The following is a 10,964-nucleotide window of genomic DNA, read 5'->3' as shown; positions in this document are numbered from 1 at the left end:
AAACATGGTGCCCTGTCAATCAATGTGAAAACATGGCACCCTGTCAATCACTGTGAAAACATGGCACCCTGTCAATCACTGTGAAAACATGGTGCCCTGCCAATCACTGTGAAAACATGGTGCCCTGTCAATCAATGTGAAAACATGGCACCCTGTCAATCACTGTGAAAACATGGTGCCCTGCCAATCACTGTGAAAACATGGTGCCCTGTCAATCAATGTGAAAACATGGCAACCTGTCAATCACTATGAAAACATGTCACCCTGTCAATCACTGTGAAAACATGTCACCCTGTCAATCAATGTGAAAACATGGCAACCTGCCAATCACTATGAAAACATGGCACCCTGTCAATCACTGTGAAAACATCAATCACCGAACCTCTGGCTCAGGTCCAAACAGCTCACAGCATATTTTGTGTTCATTTTGCTTCACACAGTGAGTAGTCTCGGCTCCCAGACGTTTGGTGAGCTGCGCCACCAAACGTCTGGGAATTTCACTGTCAGAAACTGTGTCTCCGAGCCCGGCGAGAACCGCCGGCAGCAGACACGTCTACATTTATTATTAGAATTTTATTTGGTAGCGGCAATGCCATTTATCATAGTCCTAACACAGAGCATGAAGCTGATATGCTCCAAACAAAATTTATAGCTGTGGTTTATTTTACAATAATTTTTCCTACCCGGAAGTGGTCCGCTTGCTACTGTGAAGTCATCAGCAGGCTCTGTAACGTTAGCCTCGGGAGTCGGGTTTATCGTTGGGGAAAAGACCTCTAGCCGCCGGGGCCGGATGAAACACGTCCTATTAACAGGATATGTTTGTTTCTAAGTGATTAATATGTTTCTCCGCAAATGCGACGATGTTTTGCGAGACACCGGTTCTGCATGAGAACTGCCCCCGAAAGCAGGCCCGCCTACAAACCCTCATGATTGGTTCTCCGATGCAAGGCTTCCAACAGCGCCACCTAACGTTATGCAAAGATTTAAATAGTAATATTCTCAGTCTTACAGGAGTGAAACGGATTAAGACTGAGGGCTGAGTCTACACAGTGAGTGGCTCTAACTGTGGTATATAGAGAGGTAAAGTGACCGCCTACTTCCTGCTTCAGCACTGTAGCCTACCAGAGATTTTCCGATAGACATTTTGTAAAATGCTTATAAAAATAGTTTTACTTGGTCAAACCAAACGGTTCAGCTATATTTAGAATCGGGAGAGACCATAGAACATTTCACTGGGACAAAAACAAAAAAACACTACATCGAAAAAATATTTTCTTTAAATCCTAAATTTTTTATGTTTTGGTCTGAGTGAAATGTTATGTAGTTTCTCCTGTTTCTAAATATATCTGAATCGTTTGGTTTGAACAAGTAAAACTATTTTTATAAGCATTTTACGAAATGTCTATGGGAAAATAAATGGCGGAGGAAAATCTCTGATACAGTGCTGAAGCAGGAAGTAGGCGGTCACTTTGCCTCTCTATCAGGGCCGTAGCCAGGGTTCCGAAATAGGGGAGGTCCAGCAAGGGGAGGCGGATTCGGCAGCGCCCTTTAGGGCGCCGCCGAAAAAAAATTGAGGTTTTTTTTCCCCCTTTTTAAGCCATATTTAGAGTAATATATCATTTTAAATCAACATTAGGATTATACTGTTGTGATGTCATTATTCAGTATATTCTCTTTCATGTCACCACCTGCTCAGCTCTCCTGTCAACATAATTGTAACTAACAAACACAAACTGTTTTAGCCAAATTCATATCAAAATGACACCTACAAACACAGGTACACAACCCAAGCCGTACACAACACACAAAGTCATCATCGATAATAAAAAAAAACATACAGAGGGACATTTATTTATTCCTGATAGGAACGATTGAAAAATAAAATAAAATATATTCTGTTGTTTTTAACTTTACACCACCTCTTTTTGTTACTTATTGGGTCATGAAACTGAAACCATGCATATAGCCACCTGCATACCTGACTTCGGGAGCTTGGCAATTGGCATCATGCATGATTAGCCAGTAGCATCCCAACGTGTCACACAGGTAACATTACTTAAGAGACAGACTAGACACTTACTTTCTTGGTTGTTGCTAAAAAATCTGTCAGTGTCACTCACTGTCTGTCGTTCACTTCGCTCACTGTCTCGCAGCTCGCTCACCTTCAATTATCTCGCCAGGCAGACAGACAGTCATCACTCACCACCATGCTGCTGCTCTCTCGGAATCAAGTTACCGCGGACGCGGCGTCAGATGACTTCCTGCCTGACCTGCCTTTCATTTCAAAATAAAAGCGATCCCGTGTTTTTCATGCTTTTCCATGCAGATTGTTTAAAAAAAAAAAAAATTCCCCCCCTCTGAAATATTAGGGGAGGAGAGGTTCAGCATTGGCGGAGGATTGCGTTCTCTATCCCTTCTAATTAATTTTGGAATAATAATAGCAGCATGATCCACTGTAACATCTGCTTCAAAATGAGACAAAACAAGCAACACAGCCAGCCAGAAATGAGTTGGCCCTCAGCCCTAGCCTGGGTAAACCCATCCCCCACGTGACCTGCTCTCAGACCTGTTCTCAGTCACTATGTTGATGATGTTGATGATAGTGACTGGGAACTGAGAGAGCAGGTCACGTGGTGGCTGGGTTTACCTAGGCTACCTCAGCCCTGTAGTAGCACTCCAACTCTGAGAGGCTGTACAAATGCACAATCTGGTTATAATGATGGGGTGTTAGTATTTCAGTACTGACAGAAGATCTCAACACCAAAAACTTGCATCGATAAAGTGTCTTCCAGGGCCCGTCTCACCTGTCCCCCCCTCAAATGTGATTGATTTATTTTTCAATCAGGAGACTTGATGAATAAACAATGATTTTATTATAATGATGATGAATGATCTTTACAGAATATTATGATGAGAAAGTTAGCTAGTCTTTGGAGCTTGACACCACAGGGAGATATCGAGATCGAGCTGGGTCAGCTCGAACAGCACAGCCATATATACCCCCCTGTGGAGTCAGGATACGGGTGAAAGACTTCAGCACCGGACAGCCTCGGTCCTGAATTCTTTCACCTTTGCTTGTGAAAGATGTTTTTGTCATTGCCCTGTATTTATTGCCTCGTATATAGGCTCTTACTTGTATTAGGCTTAGAGCTATTTTTGTTTAATATTCCTTGGCCAAATTAAATAAAAAACTACATTTATGTCAAATGTGCTGTGCCATATCTGCAACTGCAGATATGGCTAACTTTACTGGGGGGACTGGGGGTAGATCTTCATTATCCTCTGAAGTCATGAAAATCGACTATTTTCTTAGCACCCACACATATCGGCAAAGTCCTCCCCAAGCCCCCCGACCCGCATTAGAAAAAATCCTGGAGCCATGCCTGCTAGTATCACCTCCATTGACATGAACTTGAGTTGAGTTCACAGCAGATACCAATTAATGGAGGACAAGACAATATTACAGTATTTCAACATATTAACTCATCTTTTATTCATATAGCTTATAGGCTATCTAACATTGTTTTTAAATGTACTAGTGTTTATGTTCAAACCTTATGAGGAAATGTTGATTTTGATGCTCAAACACCCTCTGTGTTCCAGAGAGCTTTAGATTATTTTCATGAACTTTTCCAAGTCTATCCACTAAGGGGTGCTGGTGGATGAAGAACAGTTTGTTTATTCAACAGAACAGACAGAGATCAAAGCAGGCACTTCCGCCAGTAGTGATTACAGCCTCAACCGCCTCTGCTTGCATTCTTAATTATAGAGACAGTTTGATAGAGGATAATATTTGATTATAGAGACAGTTTGATAGAGGATATTATTTAATTATAGAGAGGATATTATTTGGAGGGGGAATGGCTGTAACCACATTTTTATTTATTTATGAATCAATACAGAGAGAGAGAGAGAGAGAGAGAGAGAGAGAGAGAGAGAGAGAGAGAGAGAGAGAAAGAAAGAAAGAAAGAAAGAAAGAAAGAAAGAAAGAAAGAAAGAAAGAAAGAAAGAAATGGTGAGAGCTACTATAGACATATGTGCATTATGTAATCTAGAATGACTATGACTTTTTTTCCCCCGTTCTTTTTTCCGGAAGGGAGGGGTCTAGCGGTATTCCACTTCATGAGAATATGAGAACCTTGAGAAACCTTTTGGGGAAAGCCTACGCATAGTGAACCCACTCACTTTGTGTTTTGGACACCGCTCTCTCACTCATGCGCTTTTACGCAGAGCGAAACAATGTGCGCCGTCCGGATGCGTCTGTGCGCTGCCCTGACCTCGTTTTGCCTCTTACTCCTTGTGAACCATCTGGATAAAGTGTTTACTTTCGAGGTAACACTGCTTCACACCAACGACAACCATGCACGGATCGAGGAGACCAGTGAAGACTCGGGGAAATGCAAAGAAAGTGGCCCGTGCTTTGCCGGGGTGGCCAGGAGGTTCACCAAACTAACGGAGATCCGTAAAAAGGAGCGGAACGTGTTGCTGCTGGATGCTGGAGACCAGTTTCAGGGAACTGTCTGGTTCAACTACTACAAAGGCGCCGAAGCTGCGTATTTCATGAACAAACTTGGTTATGACGCCATGGTAAAATACTCCTTTTAATGGAAATCTGTCTTTTTTTATATGGAACCACATGGGCAAGTGATTCATTCATGGTTAGGTTGCTGTGCTGCTGGTTTAATGGTTGAGTGAGTGAGTGAGTGAGTGAGTGAGTGAGTGTGTGTGTGTGTGTGTGTGTGTGTGTGTGTGTGTGTGTGTGTGTGTGTGTGTGTGTGTGTGTGTGTGTGTGTGTGTGTGTGTGTGTGTGTGTGTGTGTGTGTGTGTGAGAGAGAGAGAGAGAGAGAGAGAGAGAGAGAGATAGAGAGAGAGAGAGAGAGAGAGAGAGAAAGAGAGCGAGAGAGAGATGACATGTTTTTCTTGTGATTCATAGGCTTTTGGAAACCATGAGTTTGACAATGGAGTTGAAGGTCTCATCCAACCCTTCCTGCAGAAAGTAAACTGCAGGATGCTGAGTGCCAACATCAAAACTGACAAGACTCTGGCCCCCAAATTCAGTGTCTTGTATCAGCCATACACAGTCCTTAACGTGAGCTCTGAGAAGGTTGCAGTGATTGGATACACTACATCAGAGACACCATTCTTATCCTTACCAGGTAAAATATACCACCCATTATCTTATATTAAGTGTGAGTGACAAAGGCCATGATGGTGCTGTCGCATTGTTGCATGGCGCATAATGAAATGTTGAAACATCATCAAAAGCCAGTTCAGTTCCAGATAGCATATTGATTTCCAGGCCTGGTCTTTAATGTGTATTTGTTTTCTAGACAGGAAAGGTGCCTCAGAGATCTAATTTGTCCATGAATATTCTATTTTATAGCTGCATGTCTTCTCAAGCTCAAAGTCAATCAGTCATGGGGTTGCATCCCGTTTCCTCTGCTGTTCAGAGAGATGGAGTATGACCATGATGATGTAATTAAGGCTCCCCTCTGTTCCGTGTGTTGTAGGCCCACACCTGACATTTGAGGATGAGGTCAAGGCCATCCAGCTGCAGGTGGATGAGCTGGAAACCCTGGGCTACAATAAGATCATTGCCCTGGGACACTCTGGCTTTGATGTGGACAAAGACATTGCCAAGCGAGTGAGAGGGATTGATGTGGTCATTGGAGGGCACACCAACACGTTCCTCTACACCGGTATTCTCAGCTCCTGTTCTAGCTCAAGTTATAACTCTTGATTTTCTCTTGAGATCCACTCCTTATTCGCACTTGAGCCTTTAATCATGTTTGTTTTGTTAGTTGCCTTCTATATCATCTTTGCGAAAGTAAACTAAGCTAAACAACACAATCACTAATATTTTTACCTTGACATTATGGCACTTTATTTAGCCAGATGCAGCAGCTTACTGACTGTGAGCTGTGTCAATGATTCATCCAATGTCAGCCTTTTATCTCTTTAGTGTTATGTAAGAAGTGGCGGCCCGTCTCACCTTTCCACCAATAGGAGAAGAGACTGACTCTTCCCATGTGTTTCCTGTGTTTGTTCCACGTCTTGGGGTTGGACAGTTAGGCTTCAAGTGGCCACACTGGAAGGCACCTGCGTCTCCTCTTCCCCCGAGATGCCGAGCTCGAGTAACCACATAGAAAAACATCTACGCTTGTCTCCACGCCTTGGGGTTAGACAGATAGAAGAGACTGACTGGGCTATAAAAGCCTGGGTTTTATTGTAACTGACTAGAGACTCTCTGAATTAAACTCAGACCATAGCGGGTTTGAACCTGACATGTTATCAGCCAGATCTGTACCAAACTAGTGAAGAATCTGACCTTGTTACTGTACTAAAGCGTTTATTGTTCAGCAAAACAAACGTTACACTCAGATCTTTGCTTTAGTCCTAAAAAATCACTAGAACACATACGCATACAGTACACATACCGTTTGAGTCACAAGATTTAAGAAAAATCCCCCATCTCCCTCCCCCCCCACCCCTCTCCCCACGCTGCAGGAAACCCCCCATCCACTGAAGTCCCAGCAGGCCCATACCCCTTCATGGTGCAGTCTAACGATGGGAGGAAGGTTCCAGTGGTCCAGGCCTTCGCCTATGGGAAATATCTAGGATATCTGAAGGTTACCTTTGACAAGACTGGGAACGTGATAAGTGCTGTTGGAAACCCAATCCTCATGGACAGCAGCATACCTCAAGGTACACTGTTATAACAGGAATTACACACATCCCACCTCAGAAAGCATTCCTTGTACTAAACAGGCCCTATCAAGTGTAAATGACGTAAGATGCTGTTAAATGACTCAAATTACAACGTCTGTTTGCGATGAGGCCCGGGCCTTGTTGATGAGGCCAGCAGATGTGAAGAAACTCTTCTTGTGTGGCATGAGGTTTTGGTCCTTATGGACTGCAGCCTCCTGCCAGAGGGGAGTTCCTGCTTCATTTCTAGACAAAGTCGTAATCTGATTCATTTGGGAATAATTATTTTGACATCTAAGACAATAATGTAGCTACATCTTGAAATGCTTTTTGGTGACAACTTTGTGAGTTATGCAGACACAACTAAAAACAATACTTAAATGGATAGTTCACATCTTTTAAAGTCTAGCCCTATTTGCTATACTTACCAATGATGGTGTGGATTGGTCGAGTTCTTTCTCAGCACAATCCATGCTGCTGTTCCTCATAGTAGCTCTGTAGATTTGGGCAAAAACGAAAGCAAGGTCACTGGGGTGACACTCCTGTACAAGCTGACTGAGGCTCACTAAGATTTCATCCACAGTCACACAAAGTACATTACAGTGAACTTCAGTCAGCTTGTACATACAGGAACGTGACCCCGTTGACCTTGCTTTCGTTTTTGCCCAATTTTCCAGAGCTACTATGAGGAACAGCATGGATTGTGCTGAGAAGAAACTCTACCAATCATCATTTGTAAGTAGAAAATAGGTCTAGACTAAAAACAAATTGAAATATCCCTTTAATTCATCTCATTACAGTAAATCACAAAACAATTTGACTTACTAACACCTAATACCCAATGCAGCTGGATTGCTTGTGAGGTATGAACTAATAAAATGTGTTTACCGTTTGCTAAAATGATGAAAATGACGACAGCACACCATAAACCACAATGCAATCTATTTTCTTAAATGTCTTTTAATAATGAGGCTTCATTCAAAATACATATAGAGTCGGCTAAGACGGTTGAAGATTTTCATAATTTTCTTCATAATCCTTATGTTTGTTCTAAACCCTCCCAGACCCAGATGTCCTTGCTGATGTAGAGAAATGGAAGGTAAACCTAGCTCAATACTCATCGCAGTACGTCGGACAGACCCTAGTCTACCTCAATGGGACATTTGAGGAATGCCGATTTCGGGAGTGCAACCTAGGAAACCTGATCTGTGACGCTATGGTAAGAATCTGATCATTCATTCATTCATTAATGTATTCCTAGTAACAGAGAACTCTCAGCCTTGGACTGGTTAGCACTGATCTACAGTCCTTAGATCCTGTCAATGCATGTTTAGTGATGTTTTCCTTAAAGACCCCTTCCACTCAAAAATATGTTTTTATTATTCTTCCTTCACTTGAATGGTTGAGGTTCACTGTGCAGAATGGTGTATGAGTTTGACACTAGAAGGCTGTTTTCACATTCATCTGCTGAAAGTGGAAAGTTTCTCTGTGCTCACTGAAAAGGCGATTTCCTAAGCATGCTTTGTGACATCGCAAATACTTGGAGCCAATCCATGTCTAGTATTCAGCAGTTAAACTTTAAAAATCAAAACTATTTGCATATTTACAGATTCTGTAATAAGGGAGAAGGAGGGGAAATCATTTTAAGGATTTCAACAAGATAACTAGTTTTTTGTGTGATTTTGGAGGGAGGGGGGTAAGTTGTTAAATTGCGGACAGTAATTTCTTTGACCATAATGGTCTGCAATGGCAACTGACTGATGTGAACAAAAAGAGATCAACTCTTTCCAAGACGCAGAGTTTGTATTGCCAAAGGCCTATAACAATCTTTCTGTTACATTTTCAGATTCATCACAATATCAAGTATCCAGATGAGATGCAGTGGAATCATGTGGGCTTATGCATGCTGAATAGTGGAGCCATAAGGACAGCTATAGACGAGCGATACAAAAACGGTGCGTCTGTGTGTGTTAACTTTCAGTTAACTTTCAATGATACAGAAGCTCATATAACTTGTACCATACTTAAGTGCTTCATTAGAAAACCACTTTTATAAACAAAGCAGAGGTTCTAAATGTAATTGCACTAGCTCCAATAGAAACCCTGAACTCACTTGCAGTTGTATTATGTACCTCTTCTCTCAGGTACCATAACCATGGAGGAGATCCTCTCAGTCTTACCCTTTGGAACAACGTTTGATTTGATCCAGCTGAAGGGATCGACCATAAAAGAGGCATTCGAACACTCCGTACGCAGATATGGGAGCATGTCGGGAGAATTTCTTCAAGTCTCAGGTCTCGATCTGCCACCCGTTTTGTGGAATAATTTAGATTTTTTTTTACCTTCCCCGGCCTGTATGAGTGTTTTTTCTCTCACTGCTGATGCCCACACGGGAAAGTGAACACACATGCAACTGAACATAAGGTTATACCTTTGTTTTCCCCTCACCAACCCCAGGCATTCATGTAGAGTATGACCTGAGGAAGCCGGTGGGTGAGCGTGTGGTGAGCTTGGACCTGCTCTGCACCGAGTGCCGCGTGCCCCAGTACGAACCGCTGGACCTGGAGAGGAACTACAACGTCATGGTGCCTGGCTACATCGTAGACGGAGGTGACGGCTTCACCATGATCAAGAAGAAGAAGCTGAAGCATAACACAGGTGAGGCAGCAGAGGCAGAGATGACATTAACGTTTACCTGAGATGAAATGTTCCTCGTTTGCCAGTAAACTAAGGTAAACTAAATGTACTTTTCCAGGTCCATCCACTAGTAACTTTATTGTTCCTTCTCGTCAAAGTTGATTGTGGTTTCACACTGCATAATCCAGCCAATAAACAAGCACTGAGCAAAGAGAAGGTATCCAATGAGCAATGTCTCTGGTGAAAATAACACTCCGGAGTGCTCCGGGATACTGCAGAGAAGCAGTAGAGTAGATTAATATCTCAAACTGTGATTAAACTAAGCAAGGATGGCAATGTTACTAAGAATAACACCCTCTCAAATCTATCCATGAACATCTCAGAGATAAAACTAGAAATAACTGTAATGCTGTGACTTAGGACCCAGGTGCAGAGATGACAGACACAAGGAGCAGGTTTACGTCTTTTACTGAGACTTTCAGGCATCAAAAACAAACAAGGAAATATCGTGAAAATGGATAACAAAGATAGCCTAAACTGTGTCGGGAGCACCGACGGATAAAGTCACTATTTCCCCAAGGAGCCAGGAGCAGGTACAGTCCAAGGAATCTCTCCCATCAGACGAGAGCAAGGAGAGGCACAGCTTCAGGAAGGTTAGGATCAGCAACGGGTTCTGAAAGCAGAAGTGATTATATAGTGTGCCAACCAGGTGCAGACAATCACAGTGGGATTAGCAGGATTACATCATTGATCACTCATAGGCTGCCTTCTCCCGCTCCTGTTAGTGGCGCGGGAAGATTGTCTAGTACCACGGACAGCATCGGCTTGGTCTCTGCGTGCTTTGGCCGGTTCAGCACACCGGACAGTTCCTTCCCTATAGCTCGCAGCGGAGCCACCAGGCCGGACTCCGATGGGTGTGTCATTACCCCCCTCCCTAGGGACGCCACCTGGCGACCCCACGGCTTGACCACGTTGCTGGAAATCCTGGATCAGGGTGCGGTCCATGATATTTCGAGCCGGCACCCAGCACCTCTCCTCTGGCCCGTATCCTTCCCAATCGACCAAGTACTGCATGCTGCGGCGCACCCGGCGTGAATCCATGATCCTCCGGACCGTGTACACAGGTCCTCCCTCAACCCAGCGAGGAGGAGGGGGGGGGTGGGACAGGAGGAGACAAAGGACTGGACACCACAGGTTTTAATAGGGACACATGAAATACAGGATGGATTTTCATGGCAGCAGGCAGTATTAATCGGTACGATACTGGACCAACCTGTGATGCCACTTCAAACGGGCCCACGAAGCGCGGGGCCAATTTCTTGCTCTCCACCCTTAGTGGAAGGTCTCTGGAGGACAGCCAGACTCTATCCCCTGGCCGAAAAGGGATTGACGGCCGTCGCCGCCGATTCGCCTGCTGGGAATACCTGGTCCTCGCTCGTAATAGAGCTGCTCTGGCTGTTCTCCAGGTCCGCGCACACCGCCTCACAAAGTCTGTTGCCGCCGGTACCCCCACCTCAGGTTCTTGATCTGGAAACAGGGGCGGCTGATAGCCCAGCTGGCACTCAAACGGGGTCATGCCTGTGGAGGAGGACTTCAGAGAGTTATGTGCATATTCTGCCCAC

The 10,964-nt window shown here is 43.9% G+C and overlaps 1 protein-coding gene across 1 annotated transcript; it reads left to right on the top strand.

The window, feature by feature from the left end:
• Positions 1–4,133: 4,133 nt before the first annotated feature.
• LOC310772040 (5'-nucleotidase-like) lies at positions 4,134–9,631 on the top strand (the record flags this gene model as incomplete). The annotated part of the gene is made up of 9 exons (XM_083664510.1): positions 4,134–4,587; positions 4,934–5,156; positions 5,511–5,699; positions 6,508–6,705; positions 7,770–7,924; positions 8,552–8,660; positions 8,850–8,999; positions 9,163–9,363; positions 9,621–9,631. The coding sequence occupies exons 1-9, from the start codon at positions 4,240–4,242 to the stop codon at positions 9,629–9,631; spliced, it is 1,584 nt and encodes a 527-aa protein (XP_083520636.1). The 5' UTR covers positions 4,134–4,239.
• Positions 9,632–10,964: the final 1,333 nt, after the last annotated feature.

Source organism: Poromitra crassiceps, assembly GCF_964638095.1.
Source record: "Poromitra crassiceps genome assembly, contig: HAP1_SCAFFOLD_1796, whole genome shotgun sequence".
Taxonomy (NCBI): domain Eukaryota; kingdom Metazoa; phylum Chordata; class Actinopteri; order Beryciformes; family Melamphaidae; genus Poromitra; species Poromitra crassiceps.
The sequence above is the reverse complement of the archived record's forward strand: the minus strand, read 5'-3'. Positions and strand labels throughout refer to the sequence as shown.